This window comes from Oncorhynchus kisutch, linkage group LG23 (genome assembly GCF_002021735.2).
Source record: "Oncorhynchus kisutch isolate 150728-3 linkage group LG23, Okis_V2, whole genome shotgun sequence".
NCBI classification, from domain to species: Eukaryota; Metazoa; Chordata; class Actinopteri; order Salmoniformes; family Salmonidae; genus Oncorhynchus; species Oncorhynchus kisutch.
In genome coordinates this window covers 21,594,826-21,620,364 of record NC_034196.2, presented here as the reverse complement: position 1 = coordinate 21,620,364, position 25,539 = coordinate 21,594,826, and the positions used below count along the sequence as shown (strand labels likewise).

Genomic DNA, 25,539 nt, shown 5'->3' with positions numbered 1-25,539 from the left:
GCTTAAGCCAGTACATGTCCAGGCCCGTCTGAAGTTTGCTAGAGAGCATTTGGATGATCCAGAAGAAGATTGGGAGAATGTCATATGGTCAGATGAAACCAAAATATAACTTTTTGGTAAAACCTCAACTCGTTGTGTTTGGAGGACCAAGAATGCTGAGTTGCATCCAAAGAACAACATGCCTACTGTGAAGCATGGGGGTGGAAACATCATGCTTTGTGGCTGTTTTTCTGCAAAGGGACCAGGACGACTGATCCGTGTAAAGGAAAGAATGAATGGGGCCATGTATCGTGAGATTTTGAGTGAAAACCTCCTTCCATCAGCAAGGGTATTGAAGATGAAACGTGGCTGGGTCTTTCAGCAAGACAATGATCCCAAACACACCGCCCGGGCAATGAAGGAGTGGCTTCGTAAGAAGCATTTCAAGGTCCTGGGGTGGCCTAGCCAGTCTCCAGATCTCAACCCCATAGAAAATCTTTGGAGGGAGTTGTAAGTCCATGTTGCCCAGCAACAGCCCCAAAACATCACTGCTCTAGAGGAGATCTGCATGGAGGAATGGGCCAAAATACCAGTAACAGTGTGAAAACCTTGTGAAGACTTACAGAAAATGTTTGACCTCTCATTGGCAACAAAGGGTATATAACAAAGTATTGAGAAACTTTTGTTATTGACCAAATACTTATTTTCCACCATAATTTTGCAAATAAATTCATTAAAAATCCTACAATATGATTTTCTTGATTTTTTTTTTCTCATTTTGTCTGTCATAGTTGAAGTGTGCCTATGATGAAAAGTACAGGTGTCTCATATTTTTAAGTGGAGAACTTGCACAATTTGTGGCTGACTAAATACTTTTTTTGCCCCACTGTATATGGTGCCATGTGATCTAGTCTTTAAACAGGAAATCCAGAATGGTTTTGCGTCAGTTGGAAAAGCTCTGAAGGATATCTATTGCCTTAGATCTTGCTTCAGTTATTCATGTTCCCCATTCACAAAGTGTATGTATCCAAGGCCTTTGTCCCATTGCCCTATTTGGTAGTTGCTGGTTCTCCCCCCTCCCCCAATGCAAATTTAACCAGGAAGACAGGACTCATCCATAGAAGCGGTTCAAAGAGAACTCAGAGTGAGAGATTCAGGCCAACCATCACAACATGTATTGTTGTGCTACACTGAATAAAAATGCAACATGTAAAGTGTTGGTCCCATGTTTCATGAGCTGAAATATACATCCAAGAGATGTTCCATACACACAAAAAGCTTATTTCTCTCAAATTGTGTGCCTAAATTTGTTTACATCCCTGTTAGTGAGCATTTCTCCTTTGCCAATATAATCCATCCACCTGACAGGTGTAACATATCAAGAAGCTGATTAAACAGTGTGATCATTTCACAGGTGCACTAACTGGGGAGCCAGGCCCAGCCAATCAGAATGAGTTTTTTTCCCCCACAAAAGGGCTTTATTATAGACAGAAACACTCCTCAGCATCCCTCCCACCTCTCATCAGACAATCCTGCAGGTGAAGAAGCTGGATGTGGAGGTTCTGGGCTGGTGTGGTTACACATGGTCTGTGGTTGTTAAGCTGGTTGGATGTAATGCCAAATTCTCTAAAATTGAAGTTGGAGGCAGCTTATGGTAGAGAAATTAACACAATTCTCTGGCAACAGCTCTGGTGGACTTTCCTGCAGTCAGCATGCCAATTGCACGCTCCCTCAACTTGAGACATCTGTCGCATTGTGGTGTGTGACAAAACAGCACATTTTAGAGTGGCCTTTTATTGTCCCCAGCACACACAAGGTGCACCTGTGTAATGATCATGCTGTTTAATCAGTTTCTTGATATATGCCACACCTGTTGTGTGGATGGATTATCTTGGCAAAGGAGAAAAGCTTACTTGGTAAAATATCCCTTACACAGCCTAGAGGTGTGTTGGGTCATTGTCCTGTTGAAAAACAAATGATAGACCCACTAAGCCCAAACCATGGCGTATTGCTGCAGAATGCTGTGGTAGCCGTGCTGGTTAAGTGTGCCTTGAATTCTAACTAAATCAGTGTCACCAGCAAAGCACCCCCACACATTAAACACCTTCTCCATGGTTTACCACACACGCGGAGATCATCCGTTCACCCACACTGCCTCTCACAAAGACACGGCGGTTGCAACCAAAAATATCCAATTTGGACTCTAGACCAAAGGACAAATTTCCACCGGTCTAATGTCCATTGCTTGTGTTTCTAGGCCCAAGCAAGTCTCTTCTTATTGCGGTCTTTTTTAGTAGTCTATTCTTTGCAGCAATTTGACCATGAAGGCCTGATGTTTCTGTTACTTGAACTCTGCGACGCATTTATTTGGCCTGCAATTTCTGAGGCTGGTAACTCTAATGAACTAATGTAACTCCTGGATCTTCCTTTCCTGTGGCGGTCCTCATAGCGCCTGATGATTTTTGCGACTGCACTTGAAGAAATGTTCAAAGTTCTTTATTTTCCAGATTGACTGACCTTCATGTATTAATTAAAGTAATGATGGACTGTCATTTCTCTTTGCTTATTCGAGCTGTTCTTGCCATAATATGGACTTAGTTATATTTGGTAAAAGACCATCATCTGTATACGATCCCTACACAACTGATTGGCTCAAACGCATTAAGGAAGGAAATTCCACAAATTAACTTTTAACGAGGCACACCTGTAAATTCAAATACTTTCCAGGTGACTACCTCCATGAAGCTGGTTTAGAGAATGCCAAGAGTGTGCAAAGCTGTCATCAAGGCAAAGGGTGGCTACTTTGAAGAATCTCAAATATAAAATATATTTAGATTTGTTTAGCACTTTTTTGGTTACTACATGATTCCATATGTGTTATTTCATAGTTTTTATGCCTTCACTGTTATTCTACAATGTAGAAAATAGCAAAAACAAAGAGAAACCCTGGAATGATTAGGTGTTCCCAAACTTTTGACTGTGTGTGTGTGTGTGTGTGTGATGCAGAAATCCCTCCGTCATTTCCTGGTTGCTAAAATTTGAATAGTTCACCTAATTTCAGGTTGTGACAAAACAAGCAGCAAGTATAGTGTAGAGCAGCCAAACTCAACTGGCGGTCCAGTCCTGACCCAGAGAACAGTCAATCCGGATGGGACAACATATTTCATTTTGTTATATTAAAGTCAATACATTATTTTTTGACAGCATTAAAAAATCTACCAGGTGCAGCGGCCTCTTCAACCTCTCACTCTCACGCCATCGCCTAATTTGCATAATTGGCCATGTGCATGAAATTGTGATGGACGCTGTAGGAGAGAGGAATAATGTTGTGGGGGAGACAAAAAGGAGTAAAAAACACCCTAAATATGTTTAGAACTACAAATGAACTTTCTTCTGTCGATTCTTGTTATTTTTTAATGTCACAATTCCACCCCTCCTCCTTTATCTGGGCTTGGGACCGGCAAAAGTGACCCAAAAGAGACACTTTGGCGGAGTTACTTATTTTATTTTTTATTTTTCTTAATTTGGTTTTTAACCTTATGGTCCACTTAGGAGCCTACAACATGTCACAGTAAAACATTTGTATATATTTTTTGTATACCATCTAAATGGACCAAAAAGAGACAATAGAAAAAATTGTCAATGGCAATGTGAGAAAATTATGGTAAGTAAACTAGTCTGGCCCTGATTCAGGTAAATTTTTAACATTTCTATGTAAGCCAGAGCGGGATCAGCCAGCGGCGGCGGCTTCTCCCATGCTCGATTCATTTGCAGTCTGGAGGCGGAGGGGTGAACATCTCCTGCTCTGACTGCAGCTGGGAGGGACTGCTGCGTGAGGACTGGGCCGCCTGTGAGTGCTTTGGGACGGGGGTGGGGCCCGCTGCAGCACCCGCTGCTTGTTGGGAAGAGTAAGAACGATACGTGCTTTCAAGTCAGTCTCCAATAACACCAGAAAAAGTCGCTAGATTTGTCGCTAGTCGCTTTTTTGAAAATGTGCCGCTAGTGGTCTGAATAGTCGCTAAATATAGAGACAGTCGCTAAGTTGGCAACACTGCTCTCTCGATTGAAGCAACACCACCTCTACTAGTGCCTACTAATCCAATCGCGTGGCCACGTCTTACACAATCGCATTAATTCAAATATCCTTTGTGGAACCTTGGGACAAGCAGGCAGAAAGAAGCAGATTTGACCGCAGTTCAACTGTAAATATGACATAAGGAGCTTTGTTACCAGTATCTTTGTTTAATATGGCTTGTTAAATAAAAAATAAAGTGGAACAGTATTCATTCATTCTCCCTGCAACTAGCACAAAAGTGTCAATGTTAACAGATTCATTTACTCAAATCCCACACCAAAGTCCTTGTCAATTCCCTGACAGCCCAACAACATACAATGGAGTGTTCACTGAGGATAGCTTGGGTTTTGGGAGAAAACTAACTTTTCCAGATGCTTTCTTTTACCATCTCAGCATGTGTGAAGTTGCTGACACTTTGCTTGAAGGTAAACTAAAAGATGAGCTCATGGAAAAGATCAAACTGATCCCAATGTCAGATTCCACAGCAATGCGGAGAACTGAAATTTTACCTGAAGATTTAATTTAACAACTTGAGGCCATTCAGAGTTAAATGTATGGTGCATTCTGAATGCCCTCGTGTCTTGTAATCTGACAGTGGGATCTGTTTGATCTTTTCCATTAGTTTATCTTTTAGTTTACCTTCAAGCAAATGTTTTTGAATAGACAAATATGCAACCACTTTTGTTCTTCAGCATGTTTACATTCTAAATTAGTTGTAATTCAAATTCTTAGTCTCATTTAATGTACAGACCTGTTTGTTACTATGCTGTACCACAGCGCCAATAAAGGACGATATCCATCAAGACCTTTGCCACCAAGGAAATTTGTCACTGGACCTTCTGAAATAGTAGTTGAGTACCCCTGGTGTAAAGCATCATTGTACTATCTAAACCATTGTGAAATTACTTTTCCATAACTACAAATATTGTATTTTCAGCTGTTTGAAGCTTGTGTACAAAACTGATAGTAAAAAAAATAAACCTTAAACATGCGAACATTGAAGAGATGCCACTTCTTAGACTTGCTTTCTATAATGACAGATCTATACCTCCTATTTCTATGTGAATGTGGTTGCTTTCAGTAATCTGGAAGGATCCATTTTGCCAGAAAATTTACAGCATTCCAAGCAAAAATGAATGCGTGTTTACATTTTTTTTTTTGTAAAGGTAAAATGCACATTTGACCATTGCTATCAGTTATTTGATTATTTGTTATAGCAATGGACTGCAATTGCTCTACATATTTGTCGAGATGAAAATATCGAGACCACTTAGATTACCCCATCTTGAATTGGTACATCCTAATACGGTCTTCCTTTTCAGCGCTCTCAGACTCACTCAATTTGCTGGGTTGTTTTACTGATAATTAAAAAAAACATGGGAAAAAATGTTAAATGTGATATTGGATAGGCTGCATGTTACTTTTAACAATAGTCGTTGTCGAATTTCCTTTGTTTGAATCACAAGAAAAGTGGTCTCTGGTTTGAAAGTGCATGATGCCCGTAAATGGAGGGAGACTCTTCAGTCTTAGCAGATATGAGACACATTATTTCAAAGTAAGTAAAACTAACGATTCTAAGGTCCATTATAAATTATTCCTTATTGTTTAATCATCTTGTTGCAATGTTAATTTCGCTGACACACACTAGAGAACAAATGTTTTACAAAGTTTCAAGTCTGTCACGGGACCCTTACTGGAATGTTTCCACCTGCTGCTGCTAACGTTACATAGTATCACGAAGGAATGAGTTCACTCGTCGCAACCATCAAAGGGCTGTGCCTGTCAACTTTTGCATGCCAAGCCACGTTGTGATATTCCGTATGAAGTGAAGATATTACTTAATATGGTGTTTGAAGTCATTGCACAATGGGAAATCAAAGGAATAATTTAGTAAAAATACATTCATGATTGCGTCTGAGCAAGGGTGGCAATATTTGGGAGTCAATATCCCCCCCCCAAAAATCCTACTAGTGGTTTTAATGGATTGCTGTTGGTAGAAGTTACCTACCCTGAGGTGATATACAGCGTCGTTATGATCCTTTTTTAATGTTCCCGTGTATTTAATAGACAGTGCGTAGTCACTCCATGTAATGTGGCTGTACTGCAAGTAGAGGGCGTACTACAACCAAACAATCTATAGAGTGGATTAGACTGATGGCTAGGATGGCTACCCTTCAGATAAAACCACACTAATTCTCTGCCATAATGGGAACTAATAGATTTTCATTGCCCGAGTTCTAGCAGTCATATGTGTAGATTCGTTTTTTTTAGTATGGTTGGTTGCCTTGCTTGTGCTCTCTTTGCAGTTGTGTCTGTGTTTATGATTGACAGCGCTGCATGTACTTTTTTGTTCTTGTCTGAGTGAGATTAAAGGATCTGTTCCTCTAAGCCACATCCTATGAGGGTAGCTCAGTGTTATTTCAGCCATTTCAATGTAGAAATGCTCATTCTCATCAGAGAAACTGTGTTCTCGTGTAATACTCTCAGGAAGCCAAGACTCAGCCAGCTGACCTGTCAGTGAACTAAATGACATCACACAGCAGAAAAAGCCCATTTGACTCACTGTGCCACTGGGCATGCCTGTACCCTGTTCTCATCACTGTTCAGGAGAGACTGATGTACAGTAGTAGCAAGCATACTATACACACTTGGTTCTCTCTGTGCCTCCATACTCAATACCACTGTCCTACCACTAGGATGTAGCATCACTCTCCCCGACAGCTGGTCAGGTGAATGAAGGGAAGGATTTGTTAGGAGTGGTTTTAAGATGCTGTACTGTGGGAGATGGAATACGTGTGTGTGTGGTAAATGTTGGTATTTTTGGTGAGCTCCTGTCCTGTAAAATGTTCCCTCGCTGATCCACAAGCTGGATACATTTTCCATAATGCTGGCTACTTCAGATATTCAGGAACGCACTGTTGCACTGCCCAACATTCCATCTCTCTGCCTGGAGGTATACATACTACAGACCCCCAGACTCCCACGCTCTGGTCTGCTAACTAGTATCCACACTCATTCCAATTTTCTTGTCTCTTTTTTATCATGGTGGATTTTGCAATATCCTCCATCACGTGTGGCTATATCCTCATTCCTCACACTTAATCACAAGTGATTTACAATGTAGTTCTACTAGTCTGTAGAATACCTGTGTCAATCAATATATGCTCATTCTATATTGAGTCATGGCAATAGTCAAGGGGTTTATTCACTAGGAACCAAACACAGAGGACTAGCCTGTACTTTCCCAATAGGAAATGTTCATTTTTGCTGCAAAAGGTTTTCTGTTGCACAACATTTTGCAACAGTTTGCTAGTGTGCACTAATGAATACACCCCAGTCCTCCCTTACCACTCCTTATCTGTCCTGTGAGGCCAAACTTCTAAAAGTGGATTATGATCTGTCCCATCCTCTGTCAGCCAGAGTGATGCCCCCATTTCCAAAAGCCTGGGCTGGAGATGTCAGCATCACAGTGATTCGGCTCCACTTAATTTTAAGTTAAAAAAATAAAAAATAGTTCTTCAAACCTGCGCTCTCAGATTGGCTGTGTGTGCCCCCGTGTGTTTTTCAAAGTATGTGGTTAAAGTGTTTGTTTTTCTGTATGTGTGAGTATTTGGGTTAAATGCTTACACACACAATTGCGTACTCATTTGTATGTGTGTGCGATTTAGGTCGGTGCGTTATTTTGTGTGTGTATTTTCAGCATGGTTGTGTGCGATTGTGTAAACACAGTCTGTGGATGGTGGGATTTGCGCTGAATGTAGGCCAGCAGAATCCAGCTTATGTCAAAGCTAGGCAGGCCAAAGCAGGGTGTTGCAGTTACCGCTGGTGCTGCTGTGGAAATGGAGGAGGTAGAGTTGTCGCAGCGCATCAGTAGAGGAGCAGAGAAACCATGAAGACGGTCTTTCACCAACCCAGGAAATGGATCCACACCTACAAGGCCACCCCCATCCTCAAGGGGCTTGTGAGTGACTCCAGCTTGGCTCTAGATAGTTAGACAGGTGGTCTTTGGGTGGAAAGGTAAGCAGGTAGACAGGCAGTTGTGACAAGTGTTTCATAATGGGTGTAGTAGTTTCAGTGAGTGAAGTTGGTAAAAATGTGTGTCAGTGGTTATATTAGTAGAGTTTTCTGTTTTCAACTGGTGGTATGGGTTCTGTGTTGTAAGGCTGAGGGTGTGTGGAATCAGTAGTCCATGTGTGATGCTGGTTAGTAGACCTGATAACTCACATTAAATTCTTCCACTGCTCTGTCGTTTGCTACATATTTTAGTCAGAGACTGCCATCATTGAAGTTGTTTGTGGCATGGGGGGGGAGGGGACCTTCTACAAAAGTAATCAGTGATCGGATCGTCTCTAACCAGGTATCAAAGCCAATGACACATTTTCAAACTGCCACTTTACCCACGTGTGTTCTGGCTCTGGCCCAACCCCTTGGTTTCTGGACCAATCGGACCGCTCCTAATGTGTTCACATTCTGTGACGGGTTGGGGAGGTACTCTGATCTAGACTCATTATGGAGAAGGAACTCTTCCGTGGGCGTGGCGTAGCAAGGAGTCTGGTTAGCCAGGCAAAGTGATTAGTTGGTGTGTACTGTACTATGTGCTCAGAGAGCATGTGTTGGAAACATAAGAGTTTGTGCCAGGTATAGTACTGTTTTTTTAGTACACATCTTTTGTGCTGGCTATATGAAATTTGGAGTACGACGTTTTGATGTATTCTATTGGCATGGTCACTCAAGATTAATCTGACTCCGTATGTCTTGTTGAAATGAGAAACAAATGGTTAATATATCCTGTTCTAACCCTTATTATGGAATGTGCCCTTCTCCCAAAGAGCCCAGTCATGGAGGAAACCATGTGGGAGCAGTATACTGTGACACTGCAGAGGGTGAGTCTAGTTTTGCAATACCCACACCGCACTGGATTACTACACAATACAATATATTTCTTGCCATTACTGCAACCATAACACCCTTTACTCCAACCATATCACATTTCAGTGCATAACATTACCCTTCTTGTAGGGTTATAACCAAACCAGATATGAATTATAATTTCCATCTACAGCTACACCACCAGATTACAATGCAATATACTGTAGATCCTTTTAAGCTCTTTCTTTCAAAACATGTGCTATAATATCAACCCCAGGGGTACGTAGAGTGCCGTCAAGGGTACTCCAAATAAAAATGTGATCCACATCAAATTAAAATCTTCACATTTTGAAACAGTCCATTTATATTTTCCAACGGGTCTAAACATTTGGGTGAGGTTTTTTTCTCGCCTGAATAGCCTCGTTTCACTGCCCAAAATTAAGCCATCTAGTGTTCAGCAAATTCACAACACAATGTCAAATACAGGTAGCCTAGTCAAATAATTAACATCCAATCATATTAACCGTTAAATGCTGACCACACCTCTTGAGTCGTGTGCGCAAGCGTTGCAAAATAAATGTAAACATGCATGTTATTCAATTATTGCACCTACACTGCCTGCGCGCCAACAAGCGTCTGCGTTGCCAAGCGCTAATACAGTCAGTTCTATTTGTGACCCTGAACGTGGTGCAAGTCCTGCCTCTCCCATCTCCTCATTGGTTTATAGAAGCAGATACCCAGATGCAATCTCCTTGTTGGTTATACCCGCGTGGTTGATTGAAAGATGAACTGAGTTTGGTCGGTCGTCGTGATAACTATGAAAGTTCAATGCCAATCGCCATAGAAAGTCCAATGAAGAAATAGCCTGGAAGGAGAAGAGATGACTAGAAATGATTCGGTTGACTGTTTTTATGTGTGGATTAATTGTTAGAGTAGAGGACATTGTGCATTTCAGGTAAAATAACAACTCAATGTTTATATCCCAGGACAAATTGTCTAGAAACTGCAAGCTAGCTAGCTAAATTGCCATAAATATTTAATACTTTTTGCCCTGTCCCCAAATTAATATATTTGGTTCAGAGTTTGTTTTGAAATTTCAACCTGCATGTCGTGATTGCGTTTGGTGTGGGGGGACAAAATCAATTGGCGCATGCGCAGCTGATTTAGGTACGGTGTTACGCTCTCGTGAAAATTCCACTAACTGTCTGTATGTGGCCAAACGTAGCTGCTGCTCAAATGGATAAAGGTTGTTTTTTAAAAAAGTAAGGCCCAAGTCCATAGACTCATACATACCAGCTCTACTGGTAGTACTGCTACTACCAGCAGTGCTACTACACCTGCATCTGTCAGATGCTTCCACGAGCACATCCAATGCCAGCATCAGTAATTCTACATTTGTTGTTAGCCCAGCTAGCATGGACACTGACAGTTGTGAATCTGATGCAGCTGAAGAGCTACTGCCCCCTTACCCAGGGAATGCACCGAACCAGACATTGGACCATCAGAGGCGCAAATATGATGAACTACATTGATTTGGGGTTCACTTATATTGGGAGTAGTGCCTTTCCTCAGCCACAGTGTGTTATATGTGCAAAAGTCTCACAACTCGATAACCTTCACTCTTGCACAGACATTTTAGAAACAAAACATGCCAATTTGAACAATAAGCCGCAGGTGTTTTTTGAGCGAGAATTCAGACTTTCGAGAAGTAAGACCTATAAAAGCAACAGATACCATTAATAAGAAGGGGCTAAAAGCATCTAGAATGGTGAGCTACCCAGGGCTAGGACAGGCAAGCCCCATACATTGTGCAGGACTTAATTCTTCCTGCTGCCGCAGATATAGCTGGTACAATGCTGGGGGAAAAGGCCAAAACAACTATACAGACAATGTCTTTATCAAACAACAGTTTCACGACGCATCAGTGACATGGCAGGAGATGTTTGAAACAATTACTGATTTGCATACAAGCCAGTGAATTCTATGCATTTCCAGCTGGATGAGTCAACAAACGTGGCGGGCCTGGAACAGCTCCTGGTATATGTCGGTTACATTTATTGGGGGTCAACTAAGGAAGACATCCTCTTCTGTAAACCACTGGAGACCAGGACAGCATGAGAGGATATTTTTTAAGTACTGGACATGTTTGTGACATTAAATGGACTTTGGTGTTCAAGATGTTTTGGTATCTGTACTGATGGCACAAAAGCCATGACAAGAAGACCTAGTGGAGTGTTAACGGGCGTGCAAGCAGTTGCTCCTGAAGCCACTTGTTTCCACTGCAGCATCCACCGAGAGGCTCTTGCTGCCTAGGGAATGCCTGACAGCTTGAAAGACGTCTTGGACAATCCAGTGAAAATGGTTAACTTTGTTAAATCAAGGCCCCTGAACTCTTGTGTATTTTCTGCACTATGCAATGATATTGGCAGCGACCATGTAACGCTTTTACAACATACAGAAGTGCGCTGGTTATCAAGGGGCAAAGTATTGACACATATTTTTTGAATTGAGAGACGAGCTTAAAGTTATTTACTGATCATCATTTTCACTTGCCTGACCACTTGCATGATGAGTTTCTCACATGACTGGCCTATCTGGGTGATGTTTTTTTCTCACCTGAATGATCTGAGTCTAGGATTACAGGGACTCCTCAACTATAATGTGTGGGACAAAATTGAGGCTATGATTTAAGAAGTTGGAGTTCTGTTTGCATAAACAAGGATAACACACAGGTCTTGCCATCATTGTATGTTTATTTTTTTGTGTGTGCAAATTAACTCAAGCTTACGGACAATGTCAAATGTGATATAGCAAAGCACCTGAGTGAGTTGGGTGCACAATTACACAAGTACTTTCCTGAAACGGATGACCCAAACAACTGGATTCATTATCCCTTTCATGCCCTGCCTCCAGTCCACTTACCGATATCTGAACAAGAGCCTCATTATAATTGCAACAAGCAGTTCTGTGAAAATGTAATTTAATCAGAAGCCACTGCCAGATTTCTGGATTAGGAGTGTCCTGCCTTGGCAAAAGAATGTGCTGTTAAGACACTGATGCCCTTTGCAACCACATACCTATGTGAGAGTGGATTCTCGGCCCTCACTAGCATGAAAATGAAATACAGGCACAGACTGTGTGGAAAATGATTTAAGACTGAGACTCTCCAATACAACCCAACATTCCAGAGTTATGTGCATCCTTTCAAGCACATCCTTCTCCTAAACCTGTGGTGAGTTATTCACAATTTTGATGAACAAATAAGGTTTTATATGTACGATGGTTAAATAAAGAGCAAAACTATTAATTATTATTATTTGTACCCTTGTCCTATAAGAGTTCTTTGTCACTGTCAAAATCTGGCTCGTGGGAAAACTCATACTCATTCTTATGTTTTTAATAAATGTAGTGTGTGTGGCAGGCTTACAATGTCAAAAAAACATTTGAGAGTGCCCTGGTGCTAGAGGGGATACGCAGCTGGAGATTGAATGTTTGAAGGGGTATGGGACTGTAATAAGTTTGGGAACCACTGATCTAGAACATGTTCATCCATCTACAGCACACATTCCATGCATGCACATCTGCCCAGCACTGTTAATCGTGTGTAGTTCACACTCATTGTCTCATAGCCTCACTCTATGCTCTGGATATGAAGCTGCTTTTAACAAATACATTTTGTTGACCACCGCATCACTGACCCTTCCACATCCAGCTGTCATATGCGCTCTCTAGACTCTCTTTCTTCATCCATCCTTCTACATCCCCTTAGTCCCAGTTTCTTTCATGATCCTCGCTCCAATTTACCCTTCCTCTTTCTTTAGCTTACCATATCACTTGCTCTCTAACAATCCATTGCCTACATTGTCCCTGTCTCTCTCTGGTATTGAAAGACATTGGAGGGGAGCAATTTTTTTTAAATAAATTGTACAGATGGGAGAGGGTGGGGTGGAGTCTTGGAGGACCATCAAATCATTGCTCCAATCTCATCTGGGCAGCGCAGGGGCAGGTACACCACTCAGACAACAAGGACCGGGACAGAAGGGTACACACACACACAAAAAGTAAACTTAGACGTACTTAAAAGAATGAGATATATTCACTCCAACACCTGAACAGACTAGGACACAGGTGCTTGCATGCACAAAAATCTAATCCAAACACTCATACAAACACATCTCTAATACATGTCTTCTCTACTGCAGGACCCCAAGATGGGTTTTGGCATTGCAGTGTCCGGGGGGCGGGACAACCCCAATGAGGAAAGCGGGGAGATGTCCATAGTAGTGTCAGACGTGCTTCAGGGAGGGCCCGCCGATGGCCTGCTATTGTACGTACCTCCTGTCTATCAATCATAATGATGCATCATGTGTTCTGTCATTTTAATCTGCAGTTTGAATATCTCACAGTGGATTTGTTTTCCCTCACATGTTAATTGTGTTTTGTAGTGAGAATGACCGGGTGGTGCAGGTGAACGCTACTCCCATGGATGGTGTGCCACACTCCTTCGCTGTACAGACCCTCAGAAAGTGTGGAAAAGTAGCCAAAATTGTGAGTATAATGGTGGCAAAAGATGAAGATGCTTGTGATTTTACATTTAGAACTTAAGTATAGGAGTTTGGGATCTGAGGGTTGGATAAGTGTCAATGATTCCTGACTGTTCAGTCAATGCCTGATGTGGTCTTTGGTTTTGACAGACAGTCAAGAGGCCCAGGAAGGTTCCGGTCAACCTGCTGAAACACGGCCCTTCCCCTGACGACCGTGTCTTCAACAACAATGACTATGACCAGGACCGCCACAGTGTGTACAGTGGACGCAGTGGTCATCAAGATCGCGACCACAGCCAGGAGAGGGGAGGTTACACAGACGCTGGCTACCAGGGACAGGGCTTTGACCGGCATTACGGTCGAGATGACCGGGGCAGGAGTATGGAGAGGGACCTTGATCCAGAGAGGCAGTACAGACGAGACGGCAGCAAAGGTCGGACTCTGGACCGCGAACGTAGCCCTGACCGCCGCTACAAAAGTGACCGCACTCTTGACCGTGACCACAGCCCCAATCTGCGTTACCGTAGTGATCTCACTCTTGACCGCGACCCCAGCCCTGACAGGCGTTTCCGTAGCGAACGCACTCTGGACCGGACTAACAGCCCTGACTTGCGATACAGAGCTGGTCACAGTCCTGCCCGCAGTCACGGTCGCGACCACAGCTTTGAGCGGAACCGCAAACGTGTTCCTAGTGACCGCGACCAGAAGAAGGAGCAGATGAAGAGGAGTGGGAGCAGGGAACGTCTGGACCGTTCACCCTCCCCCGCCTCCATGCCAATCCCCATGTCCCGCCCTCCTCGGGAGCCAGAGCCCCTGGAGAAACCAGTTAGTGTGCTGCTACTGAAGAACAGGCCCAACGAAGGTCAGTATAGGTCTATACGAAACATTACATTATATTGATCTCTTGCTCCTCCATTTCTGTTGACTCTACCTACCCTCTCCTCCAAGACTGCTGGTTTTTAAATGTTTGCTTAGTTTTTATGTTGATGTGTGTTTGTTATAGAGTATGGTCTGCATCTGGGTAGTCAGCTGTTCATTAAGGAGATGACCAGCACAGGTCTGGCCTGCAGGGATGGCAACCTCCAGGAGGGAGACATCATACTGAAGGTAGGAAGGGCCTCCGACACGGACACATCACTGTTTTATCTCTGCCCGGGGGGGAAGTATTGTTTCAGTGCTGCCTCTTCAAAAATGTTGTGTAGAGTTGGCCAGCACTCTCTTAGACAGGTGGCTACAGATGTGAATGTGCTTTGACATCTCACCCTGTGTCAGATCAATGGTACGGTGACAGAGAACCTGTCTCTGAGTGATGCAGGGAAGCTGATCGAGAAGTCTCGTGGGAAGCTGCAGCTGGTGGTGCAGAGAGACAGAAGACAGGTCCTCATCAGGATCCCTCCCCTGGTAGACAGTGACTCTGAGCTCGATGGTGAGAGACCCTCCACTCTGTCTCTGTTGCAGCAGCTCCTTTCCTTTTTAAGGAAAACACTTTTTATGTGGACAGATTCAGAACTGTCCCAGTGCTTTTTTCTTTCATTGACCTTTTGTATAATCTGCTGATTTGAACATGTACGTTTTCTTCTGTTCATTGTTCTGTCCCTGTCTGGTTTTATTGAAATGTCTGTTTAGTTTTTATGTTTGATTCTCGCAAAAAGCACTTTCCACCTTTTTTGGGATAATCCTTTATTTTACTTTACTCACCCTCCACATGATCATTGGTATAGAGATGTCACATGACCCAGAGGCTTCTCACCCACAATGTTCCATTCAGGGATGTGGTGTGTGAGCACTTGCCTGGGGAATATAATACCACTCATAATCCATCTATTGAATATGACAGAATTGTATTATCTTATGGTCTGAAATGTAGCATATGTGCTGTCTAAGATTGGAACTGCAGCTAGGTTATAGAGTACAGGAGTGCATGTCTGTGTATCAGCCACTGCCACAGTGTAATAACTGTGAGGTTTGCCTTGTCTGTTTCACTCTACTTAGAAGATGTTTCATGTTTCTTGGGTAAAAAGTTGAGTTGGTGTTTCACTGAGGCTGTATGTATGAATCATGACTTTGGTGATCTGTCTGAAGATGAACTAGATGTTGTTGATATTTTGTGTTCCAGATATATCCGAGATCGGGTCGTACCGCTCCTACTCGCCACAGGATGACCGACGGGCCCCCACCTCAGACCTGTCTTCCCATTCCTCCAATGAGAGGCTCCGAGACAAACCTAGGTAACCTGCCACCCTCTGGTCCCACCTGCAGTATGGATCACTCTTATGTACCGGTAACAAGTTCTGATATTTACAAAATGACTGTTTTTACTCCATCACTATGAGAATAGTCTACTTTGACCTTAAATGTGCTGTAGAATTTGAGAATCATAGGATTCTGTCTGTGTTATCAGGGAGGACCCACCAAGCAGACTGGCTAAGATGGGCGCCATGCCGACACCGTTCGCCATGCCGGCACGAGTATCGGATAGAGTTATGGAGGACACGCCCCCTCTGCAAGCAGAGAGGGAGGAGTCCCGCCCAGAAACGCCCCCAGGTAACTACAATGCCTTGAAACAAATGAATACGATAGATACTAATTTTATCCTCACATTTACCTGTTATTATATAACCAGCATCGGGTAACTTACACCTAGTGCTGTACCTTATTACCGGCAGTTATGTCATAAACACAGTCAAATTCCACATGACCATTGAGTCACGGTATTCTCCTTTTATGCACTCTGAACATGCGTTGGTAGTACCTAACTTGTTAATGACCATCAGGTCACTAATGGTACTCAGGACTCTACTGTCCCTCTAACCACTCTGATGTCAATGCAAATGTTTATTATGCACACTGGATGGGCTGGTTATTTTCTACTATGCTCCAAACATTCTATTAATGAGTCTGTGAAAGAACTTATAGGCCTAGGCCAGTAGTCACCAACCTTTTCTGAGTAAAGATCACTTTCGCAGCCAAAAAGCAAGCCGAGATCTAACACTTGCATTTAAGTGATGTTTTTAAAAAATCTAACATTAACCTAAATAAAAACAGTTCTGTAGGAATTCCATTTGTGCTGTAGGCAGGCCTAATACATTATCACAGAATATTGGTGAATATGCCTGGCCTGCCAATATTGTTCTTCTCAGACCATATATTTCAAAACTCAAGCTTTGATAACAAAATAGATCAGTTGGTGTAGCTCTGATTTGAAGTAATTAACTTTTTTTATTTTACTGGACTGATGGTACCTGCATTTGATGGTAATGGTGCTTTTAAGTCACCTGTCCGTGATGTTCAAGTCGGAAAATCGGAGCTCTAGAAAGGTGCCATAGTTTCCGTCTTGGAATTCTGATTTGGACGACTGCTCAAAACGGTTTTTCCCAGGCAATCCAATTTTTTTCAGAGGTCCCAGTTGTCTTGAATGTACTAAAGTCGGGAGATGTCAGAGTTTCCAGGTGTTTTGAACATGGCATTAGTCTCTGCGGAGGGAGGGAGAGAGCAGCAAAGGGTCAGCCTCTCAAAGTCCCTGCTCTCTCATTCCTCTTTCCTCTGGTGAGACTGACCAGAGAGAGGGGACACAGTCTTCCACCTTATGACGAAACTCGAGTCGCACCGCATCATCAAGCACAAATTCATGTTCCTATGACCAGAGAAAGTGAAATATTCCTTGATATTAAAATAGACACGACGAGCTGCTAATAATAATACAAACGCAGGGCTATCGATACTTGGCTACTCATTCATTGCTGCTGCGGAGCAAGTGGGAGGCCGAAGGCCTTTTATTTTTTGTAATAAAGACTGTTGACTGCCAAGTAAAACATTTAACATTAACTCACTCATAAAAACAGCAGCTCTTTGCTTTATTCTTTGACGTCTCTCTCTGGTCATGGTTTTAAGTTATGAAATCTCACATAGGCTAGTATCAAACGTGTACGTGCTGTGATTTGAGCTTGTTTGCTTCAGACAAATAAAATGGTTAAAAATGGGAACACTCAGGGCTTCGGAATCAAGTGCACCTACCAGTGCAACGCGAACAATAAAGGAGCGCAAGCATTTATCGTTGGCTTTTCAACAACAATGTTTGGCGATCGACTAGGAATGCCTTGAAGATCCACCAGGTCTGTGCAGGGCAACAGTTAGCCTACAATTATAGTGTATTTGATTTGGAGTAGCCTAGTAATAGGGCATTTTTTATATTTTCATAATTAAATTAATTACATTTTTAGCTACAGAATCTCACCACTGTGCGTTAACATCACTCTCTTTAATTCTTTCTTCAGCGCAGAGTTGAATTATGTTTTATTGTGGAAACATGTTAGACCTACTAGGGGATACCTAGTCAGTTGTACAACTGAATGCATTCAACTGAAATGTGTCTTCCGCATTTAACCCAACCCCTCTGAACCAGAGAGGTGCGGGTGGGGGCTGCCTAATCGACATCTGTTTTCGGCGCCTGGGGAACAGTGGGTTAACTGCCTTGCTCAGGGGCAGAACGACAAATCCCAGCTCAGGGTTTCGATCCAGCAATCTTTCGGTTACTGGCCCAACGCTCTAACTACTAGGATACCTACCAACACTACTATTGATGTTCCCGAACATATTTCATTTGGTTTCCCAAATTAAGCACTGGGTAGCTGCAGGAACAGGGTTGGAGAGCCAATAGCATACAGAGCATGCTTCTCAAACAGGAGTTGATGCATGGAGTGAAATAAATGGAGTAACCTACCTGCATGATTGAACGAACCGGTGGGAAAGCAGCTTCCGTTGGCTATTGACTGCATTATGTCATTTTTCCCCCTGCCCATTTGATAATGGGCTGTTCTATATCAAAACTCATTTTACAAGACAAGATTAAATTGAGAATAGTCTGATGGGTAAAAATATTACCTCTTGATGTGAGAACAGCATGTGCAGCCTGAAGCAAGGAACCGAGTGCAATTTCTTTATTTTTTATGTTATCAAATAATCAATAGCTTGTAGTTGCATCATGCAGCCCATATGTTTTGATTTCTAAGACATTAAGGTTTGTATCCGTCACAACTAAATGAGCAAAATAACTATAAATCTAGAGTATAGGACCTGTTTCAAATAATCATTTTTACGCTTCAATGCTGACTCGCTCCAGAATGGGAAAAATATCCTTTATATTTTATTCAGCATAGTTTAATTATATTCTTCTTACTATAAAATAATCACACTGGACTGATAGCATATCTTGTCTGCTAAATGAACAAGCCTATGGCATAGTGCATAGCCAGATAACATTCAGTAGGCCAACTCATATTCTGTTCTTCTGAAATACATGTTCATCATATCATGTTTCTTCATTCCTGCATAAAATAAGTAATGGATTTGTGATCGTGTATATTACATTTTATTTATTTCGATTTATTTTTATTTTTATGTAGATGTTCAAAAAGCCCGCCCGTGGCTTGTATGGGTGCAGGCTTGGCGATGCTCAACATCTTTATGTTAATTACCGGTGAATTACAGAGAAACTGGCTGGCAGTCTTTTGCATCACAATAACTGGCAGACAACTTCATGACCGTCACAGCCCTACTTACACCTCCATCATAGTAATGCTAAAAGAAGCACACAATCACTGATCTGTCTCACTAGGATTTTCTTTTTACAGCACCGGTAGTCAATGTTGCCCCAAAAGTCCACGCTTCCCCAAAGCTGCCACTGAGGCCAAGTATAGAGGACCAGGACATATACGGGTGAGTCATCGACTTTATATGCACAGTATGTGTTGGTTCCTCATCTACAGAGAATGTCTAGGGTGCCGATTCTGTTAACTCATCAGTGTAGTATACTCTAAAGTAGATTATGTATAGAAATGTACAAATGTTATTAACTTGTCATTTGTCTTAAATGTATTATGTGTTGTCCAGCCCCAGCACGGGGATGGTGCGTTTCCAGAAGGGAGATAGCGTGGGGCTGAGGCTGGCGGGAGGAAACGATGTGGGAATCTTCATTGCAGGCGTTCAGGAGGACAGCCCTGCAGAACAGGAGGGCCTTCGCACCGGGGACCAGATCATGAAGGTAGGGGAAGGGTTAACTCTTAGTCTAATGTCATTGTTTGATCTGTGTCACTATATGAATAGCATATCTTTGTCTGATTATGTTTGTGTGTCTCCTGTGTTTTTAATGTGTCATGTTTGAAACCCCTTAGGTCTGTTCAAGAGTGCTTTACGTGATAGATCTAATGTTATGTCTTTGTCTGTTTGTCCAGGTGAATAACATGGACTTCAGGGGCATAGTGCGTGAGGATGCTGTCCTGTACTTGCTGGAGATTCCAAAGGGAGATGATGTCACCATCCTGGCTCAGAGCAAACCTGATGGTGAGCAATGCCTTCACTCTATAGATTTAAGGCAAGTCATATTCATATAGTCATATTATTTCAGGTCATGTTGCAGGTCAAGTAATTTGAAGTTTGTGGTGTGTGTTGTCCTAGTCTATAAGGACATCCTGGTATCGGGTAGGGGGGACTCTTTCTTCATCAGGACCCACTTTGAGTATGAGAAAGAGGTTCCCCAGAGCCTGCCCTTCTTCCGGGGGGAGATCTTCAAGGTGACGGACACACTCTATGACGGCAAGCTTGGCAACTGGCTGGCCAGCCGCACTGACAAAGACAACCAGCTGCTGGAGAAGGGTATCATCCCCAATAAGAGCAGGTATGTGTGTGCTGGTATGTGTGTCAAGGATTATGTGTGTGTCTGTGCGTGCAATGATTGGTAGTTGGTGCCAATTTATGATGCATGGTGTTCTCTGCTTCTCAGGGCCGAACAAATGTCAAATGTGCAGAACGCCCAGAGAGGAACAGCCAATGACAGAGGAGACTTCTGGAGGTTGAGAGGTCAAAGAGCGGTAAAGAAGAAGGACCTCCGTAAGAGCAGAGAGGACCTGACTGCCATCTCTGTCACCACACGCTTCCCTGCTTATGAGAGGGTGGTCTTACGAGAAGGTAGGTCACCCAAGGCAGAAGACTCCTATCTCGTGGTGTGGTCTTAAGAGCCACTTGACTGCATGGAACAGAGTAAGGTCAAAAAGGACATATCAAAACACTAGATCTTTGTTTGAACTTCCTAACTTCAACTGAATGTTTCTGAAATGATTCTTTATTTTCCCATAATGGTCTGCACTAGACCGCAAGTAGGAATTCCATTCCAGATATGAGATACTGTGTGTCTGTGTTGATCCTCAGCTGGCTTCAGGAGACCAGTGGTTGTGTTTGGGCCCATCGCAGACGCAGTCAATGAGAAACTGGGAAACGACCTGCCTGAAGAGTTTGTCATAGCCAGTATGTATGGTGCTCCTAACTAATGCTTGTGAATGAATTTGCATCATGTATTTACGTTAGGTGCGCTCTATTTTAGCATTTTTAATTTCAATGCAAATTTCTCACCCTTTGCTGACCAGGCAAGCTAAATTGAGCTCTGCCTTAATGCTTCTATGAGCGTGTGTGTTTTGGTGAGAAGCTGATGTGTTTTTGTTTGCCCACACAGAGACTGAGCCCAAGGATGCAGGCACTGAGAAGTCCTCCGGTGTGGTGAGACTCAATACCATTCGACAGATCATAGAACAGGTAAAGACAACCACTGATCATTACCATCCTCTTCATCACCATAGTAATATTCCTCATTCTTTTGAACACTGCATTCCTCATTTTCAATTCCATCATACTCTTCTTTCACTGTCATCATCTTTTCCAGCCTCCCCTCACATTGACACACTTCCCTGTCTCCCCAGGACCGCCACGCCCTGCTGGATGTAACTCCCAAGGCGGTGGACACCCTGAATTATACCCAGTGGTACCCCATCGTGGTGTTCCTCAACCCGGACAGCAAGGGTGGCGTCAAGACCATGAGGAACCGCCTGGTGCCCGGCTCCAACCGCAGTGCCCGCAAACTCTACGAGCAGGCGGTCAAACTGAGGAAGACCTGTTCTCACCTCTTCACCGGTCAGTCACACACACTCACACACCAGTGGCAGTCGGTGCCGTTTGAGATTAGGGAGGATTTTAAAATAATAAAAATAATTGAGTGTTTATGAGTGTGGTGTTATTTCTTTTACAGCATATTAGATGATTGGCATTCATATTCCATTCACCCAGCTCAATGTAACAGCGATAGGTTTAGGCTGCTACATGATACTCAGATTTACCCTATACCCATCATTAGGTTGCTACAACCTAGCCTATGAATGAAGTTTACAACGACAACAGGTCGAGAGAAAATTGGGAGTAATCAAGGTGACAGACAGTGAAACATTCAATACCGCTTTGCACACTCTTGCCTTCATCTAACTGATCAGGGGTGTCATCATTAGTCCAAACAGTTGCAAAACGAGTTTCTATTTGACTAATAGGTAGGTCCCTCCGTTTTTTTCCCGTTTGCTTCCATTTAAAATTTGCAACAGAATCGTGGAATGAATAAACCCACACACAGTTCTTTCATAGCAACAACATACAGCATCATCACTTTGATAGTATAATTCCTTCTTGCATATACGCGCTCTCCTCCTCTCACATTTTCCCTTCGCTTGCGGACTTCAGTCCACACCACAACAGCTGCCTGTGACCAGGCACAACAACCTCTTCAAGCCAAACCCTCATACCATAACCGTTACACTGCCTACATCGTTGTCACCATATTAACGTTTTTGTCAACAAACTATAACTAATGCGTTAGTAAACCCACAATCCAATTAATGTGTACAATTATAGAGTACAGTGTACAGCAAGCAGTATTGCAGTTAGAGGTCAACCGATCAATTGGAATGGCCGATTAATTAGGGCCGATTTCAAGTTTTCATAACAATCGGAAATCAGTATTTCTGGACACCGATTTGTCCGATATTTATTTATTTATTTATTATTATTTTAACACCTTTATTTTAACTAGGCAAGCCTGCCTGTTACGCGAATGCAGTAAGAAGCCAAGGTAAGTTGCTAGCTAGCATTAAACTTAACTTATAAAAAAATCTATCAATCATAAACACAGTTAACTACACATGGTTGATGATATTACTAGTTTATCTAGCGTGTCCTGTGTTGCATATAATCGATGTGGTGCGCATTTGCGAAAAAGGACTGTCGTTGCTCCAATGTGTACCTAACCATTAACAGCAATGCCTTTCTTAAAATCAATACACAAGTATATATTTTTAAACCTGCATATTTAGTTAATATTGCCTGCTAACATGAATTTCTTTTAACTAGGGAAATTGTGTCACTTCTCTTGCAACAGAGTCAGGGTACATGCAGCAGTTTGGGCCGCCTGGCTCATGGCAAAATAATTTGCCAGAATTTTACGTAATTATGACATAACTGGAGGTTGTGCAATGTAACAGGAATATTTAACTTATGGATGCCACCCGGAACCGTTCTGTATTTCACTGAAAGAATAAATGTATTGTTTTTGAGACGATAGTTTCCGGATTCAACCATATTAATGACCTACAGCTCGTATTTCTGTGTGTTATTATGTTATAATTAAGTCTATGATTTTATAGATGGTAGGCAGCAGCAGGCTCGTAAGCATTCATTCGAATAGCACTTTCGAGCGTTTTGCCAGGAGCTCTTCACTGTGCTTCAAGCAATGCGCAGTTTTTGACTTCAAGCCTATCAGCTCCTGAGATTTGGCTGGCGTAACTGATGTGAAATGGCTAGCTAGTTAGCGGGGTGCTTGCTAATAGTTTGCGGGGTGCTTGCTACGCTAGGCCAATTGTGCATTTGAGCCTGGGCGCGAACCCAGGGTCTCTGGTGGCACAGCTGGCGCTGCAGTACAGCGCCCTTAACCACTGCGCCACCCGGGAGGCCCTACATATTGCACTTTTACTTTCTTCTCCAACACTTTGTTTTTGCATTATTTAAACCAAATTGAACATATTTCATTATTTGAGGCTAAATTGATTTTATTGATGTATTATATTAAGTTAAAATAAGTGTTTATTCAGTATTGTTGCAATTGTCATTATTACAAATCAATTTTAAAAATTGGCTGAGGAATCTGCTTTTTTTGGTCCTCCAATAATCGGTATCGGCTTTGAAAAATCAAATGATCGACCTCTAATTGCAGTTACACTGGCGGTCCCCGGTGGCAGTGTTGGCTAGCCAGGGTGGATATTGTGCCAATCTTTCTGCTTTGTTTCCATGCACAGCGACCGTTGACCTGAACTCAGCCAATGATGGGTGGTACGGGAGTGTGAAGGACTCTATCCGGGCACAGCAGGAGCGGACCGTGTGGGTCTGTGAGGGCAAGGTAAGCTCTGGTTGTGCATAATAAATGTATAGTGAGAAATTTGACGCCATCCACTTCCTTATGTCTGAAACACAAGCTTCTGAAACACCAACCTGCATCTCTCGGTCTCTGTGTTTCTTAGTTGGACGGCTCGGAGGAGGACCTGGATATCCATGACGACCGCATGTCATACCTGTCAGCGATGAGCGCTGACTACCTGAGCATGGACAGCCGGCTGACCAGTGACTACGACGACACAGCCGATGAGGGCGGGGCTTACACCGACAACGAGCTGGACGAGCCAATGGACGAGACCCATCAGCCGGTGTCGGCAATCAGCCGCTCCTCAGAGCCCGTACTGACAGAGGTGGGCTTTACTACTGTCAATCACTATCACGCTCATTCAGTGTCCGAGATGGACAGAGACATGCCAGTCTATCAACCTCCCTGTTAAAGGTGTACTGTACAGAAATTGCTCTGCCATTTCCTGGTTGCTAAAATTCTAATAGTTGGCCTAATTTCAGTTTGTGACATAAGTACCATCAAAAATGCTGTGAATCTTATTCATAACTATAACATTGCATTTGCAACTGTTTGAAGCTGGTGTACAAAACTGAAAGTAAAAGATGAGAAAACGAAAGACTTGAAAGCATAGAAATAGCACACAAAGAACAGATCTACTGCTTTTTACTTGTTTTTAATAATGACAGATCTATAACTGATATTTCTATGTGAATTTGGATTGCCCCAAAAATTCCATATTGCAGCTTTAAGTATACTCCAATAATCTGTGAATCTCCCATTGTCAGTCAAATATCTTGACTAGTTGTGTTGAACCAGTCTGGTTTTTGCGCATGTATGTCTGTTGACACATGTATATGTACATCCCTCCCCTCTCTAGAGAACCCATCTTGCCCCCATACCGCGTATGAGGAGATCAGGGAGCAGAGAGGGGCTGAGAGACCCCAGTCCACCCCCCTCCTTCGTCCCTGAGCCCCCCAAGGTGAGACCCCTTGAAGCCCACCATCACCTCTCAATCCCCTGAACCCTGACTCTGACCCACATCTTGCACTTATAAGACTTACTATCCTCTTCTATTGCAGCAGGTGAGGGTGCAGTCTCGCGGGGGCTACGACTCCCACTCCAGTAGCACCATTAGCAGCGACACTGCCGGGGGGACCAAGTCAGCCCCGCCTCCAGTTGCCCTCAAGCCCACCGTGGCCCTTAAGCCTACTCTGAGGGCACTCAACCAGTCATCTGAGGACCACGCTGTCCCGGAGGGAGAGGACCCGGCCAACCGCTCCTTCATGGGCAAGGTGAAGGCCTTTGAAAAGATGGACCACCTGGCCAGAGCCCAGAGGATGCTGGAGCTCCAGGAGGCTGAGCAAGCACGGGTCAGTACTACTGATAGTGGAAACTAAGTATAGATAGTAATGCTTCATAAACAAACTAATAGAGCTACAGCACCATGCATTCTGAGTGTAATCATGTCATATTCTGGTCAACTTTGCATTGCATATACCCAAAGGTATATTCAAGTGTGGATGTTGCCTTATTAGTTTAATGTATGTGCTTTGACTTAACTGGGCTTCCTCCTGATCTCTGACTGTAGCTGGAAATAGCCCAGAAGCACCCAGACATCTATGCAGTCCCAGTGAAACTACCAAAGCCCAACCACAACCGCCCACAGCCAATAGGGTAAGTTTTTATATTAACCTCGTCTGTCACCACACAAATTAGCATTTTTACTGAACTTTCCACTGCCTGTCATAGGTTGGGTTCAGGATGTGTTGAAGGTTTTTTTTTACAGACTTGATGCACAACAATCAGAA

The 25,539-nt window shown here is 43.0% G+C and overlaps 1 protein-coding gene across 4 annotated transcripts in view; it reads left to right on the top strand.

Moving 5' to 3' along the window:
- Positions 1 to 25,539, top strand: part of LOC109867945 (tight junction protein ZO-2-like) — a 37,969-nt gene that overhangs the window by 11,181 nt on the left and 1,249 nt on the right. Inside the window, exons 1-22 of one of the 4 annotated variants that reach the window (XM_020457283.2) lie at positions 5,142 to 5,609; positions 8,884 to 8,937; positions 13,126 to 13,250; positions 13,369 to 13,471; positions 13,618 to 14,329; positions 14,471 to 14,574; positions 14,740 to 14,893; positions 15,584 to 15,695; positions 15,869 to 16,011; positions 19,098 to 19,182; positions 19,357 to 19,507; positions 19,698 to 19,806; positions 19,921 to 20,140; positions 20,246 to 20,430; positions 20,671 to 20,766; positions 20,972 to 21,051; positions 21,216 to 21,426; positions 23,628 to 23,728; positions 23,850 to 24,074; positions 24,609 to 24,710; positions 24,811 to 25,101; positions 25,320 to 25,405. In XM_020457283.2, coding sequence (XP_020312872.1) covers positions 5,547 to 5,609; positions 8,884 to 8,937; positions 13,126 to 13,250; positions 13,369 to 13,471; positions 13,618 to 14,329; positions 14,471 to 14,574; positions 14,740 to 14,893; positions 15,584 to 15,695; positions 15,869 to 16,011; positions 19,098 to 19,182; positions 19,357 to 19,507; positions 19,698 to 19,806; positions 19,921 to 20,140; positions 20,246 to 20,430; positions 20,671 to 20,766; positions 20,972 to 21,051; positions 21,216 to 21,426; positions 23,628 to 23,728; positions 23,850 to 24,074; positions 24,609 to 24,710; positions 24,811 to 25,101; positions 25,320 to 25,405 — 3,512 coding nt within the window. In that variant the 5' untranslated portion in view covers positions 5,142 to 5,546. Of the gene's footprint in view, positions 1 to 5,141; positions 5,610 to 8,883; positions 8,938 to 13,125; positions 13,251 to 13,368; positions 13,472 to 13,617; positions 14,330 to 14,470; positions 14,575 to 14,739; positions 14,894 to 15,583; positions 15,696 to 15,868; positions 16,012 to 19,097; positions 19,183 to 19,356; positions 19,508 to 19,697; positions 19,807 to 19,920; positions 20,141 to 20,245; positions 20,431 to 20,670; positions 20,767 to 20,971; positions 21,052 to 21,215; positions 21,427 to 23,627; positions 23,729 to 23,849; positions 24,075 to 24,608; positions 24,711 to 24,810; positions 25,102 to 25,319; positions 25,406 to 25,539 lie in introns of those variants that run through there. The other 3 variants (XM_031802692.1, XM_020457282.2, XM_020457285.2) reach the window with 3 other exon arrangements.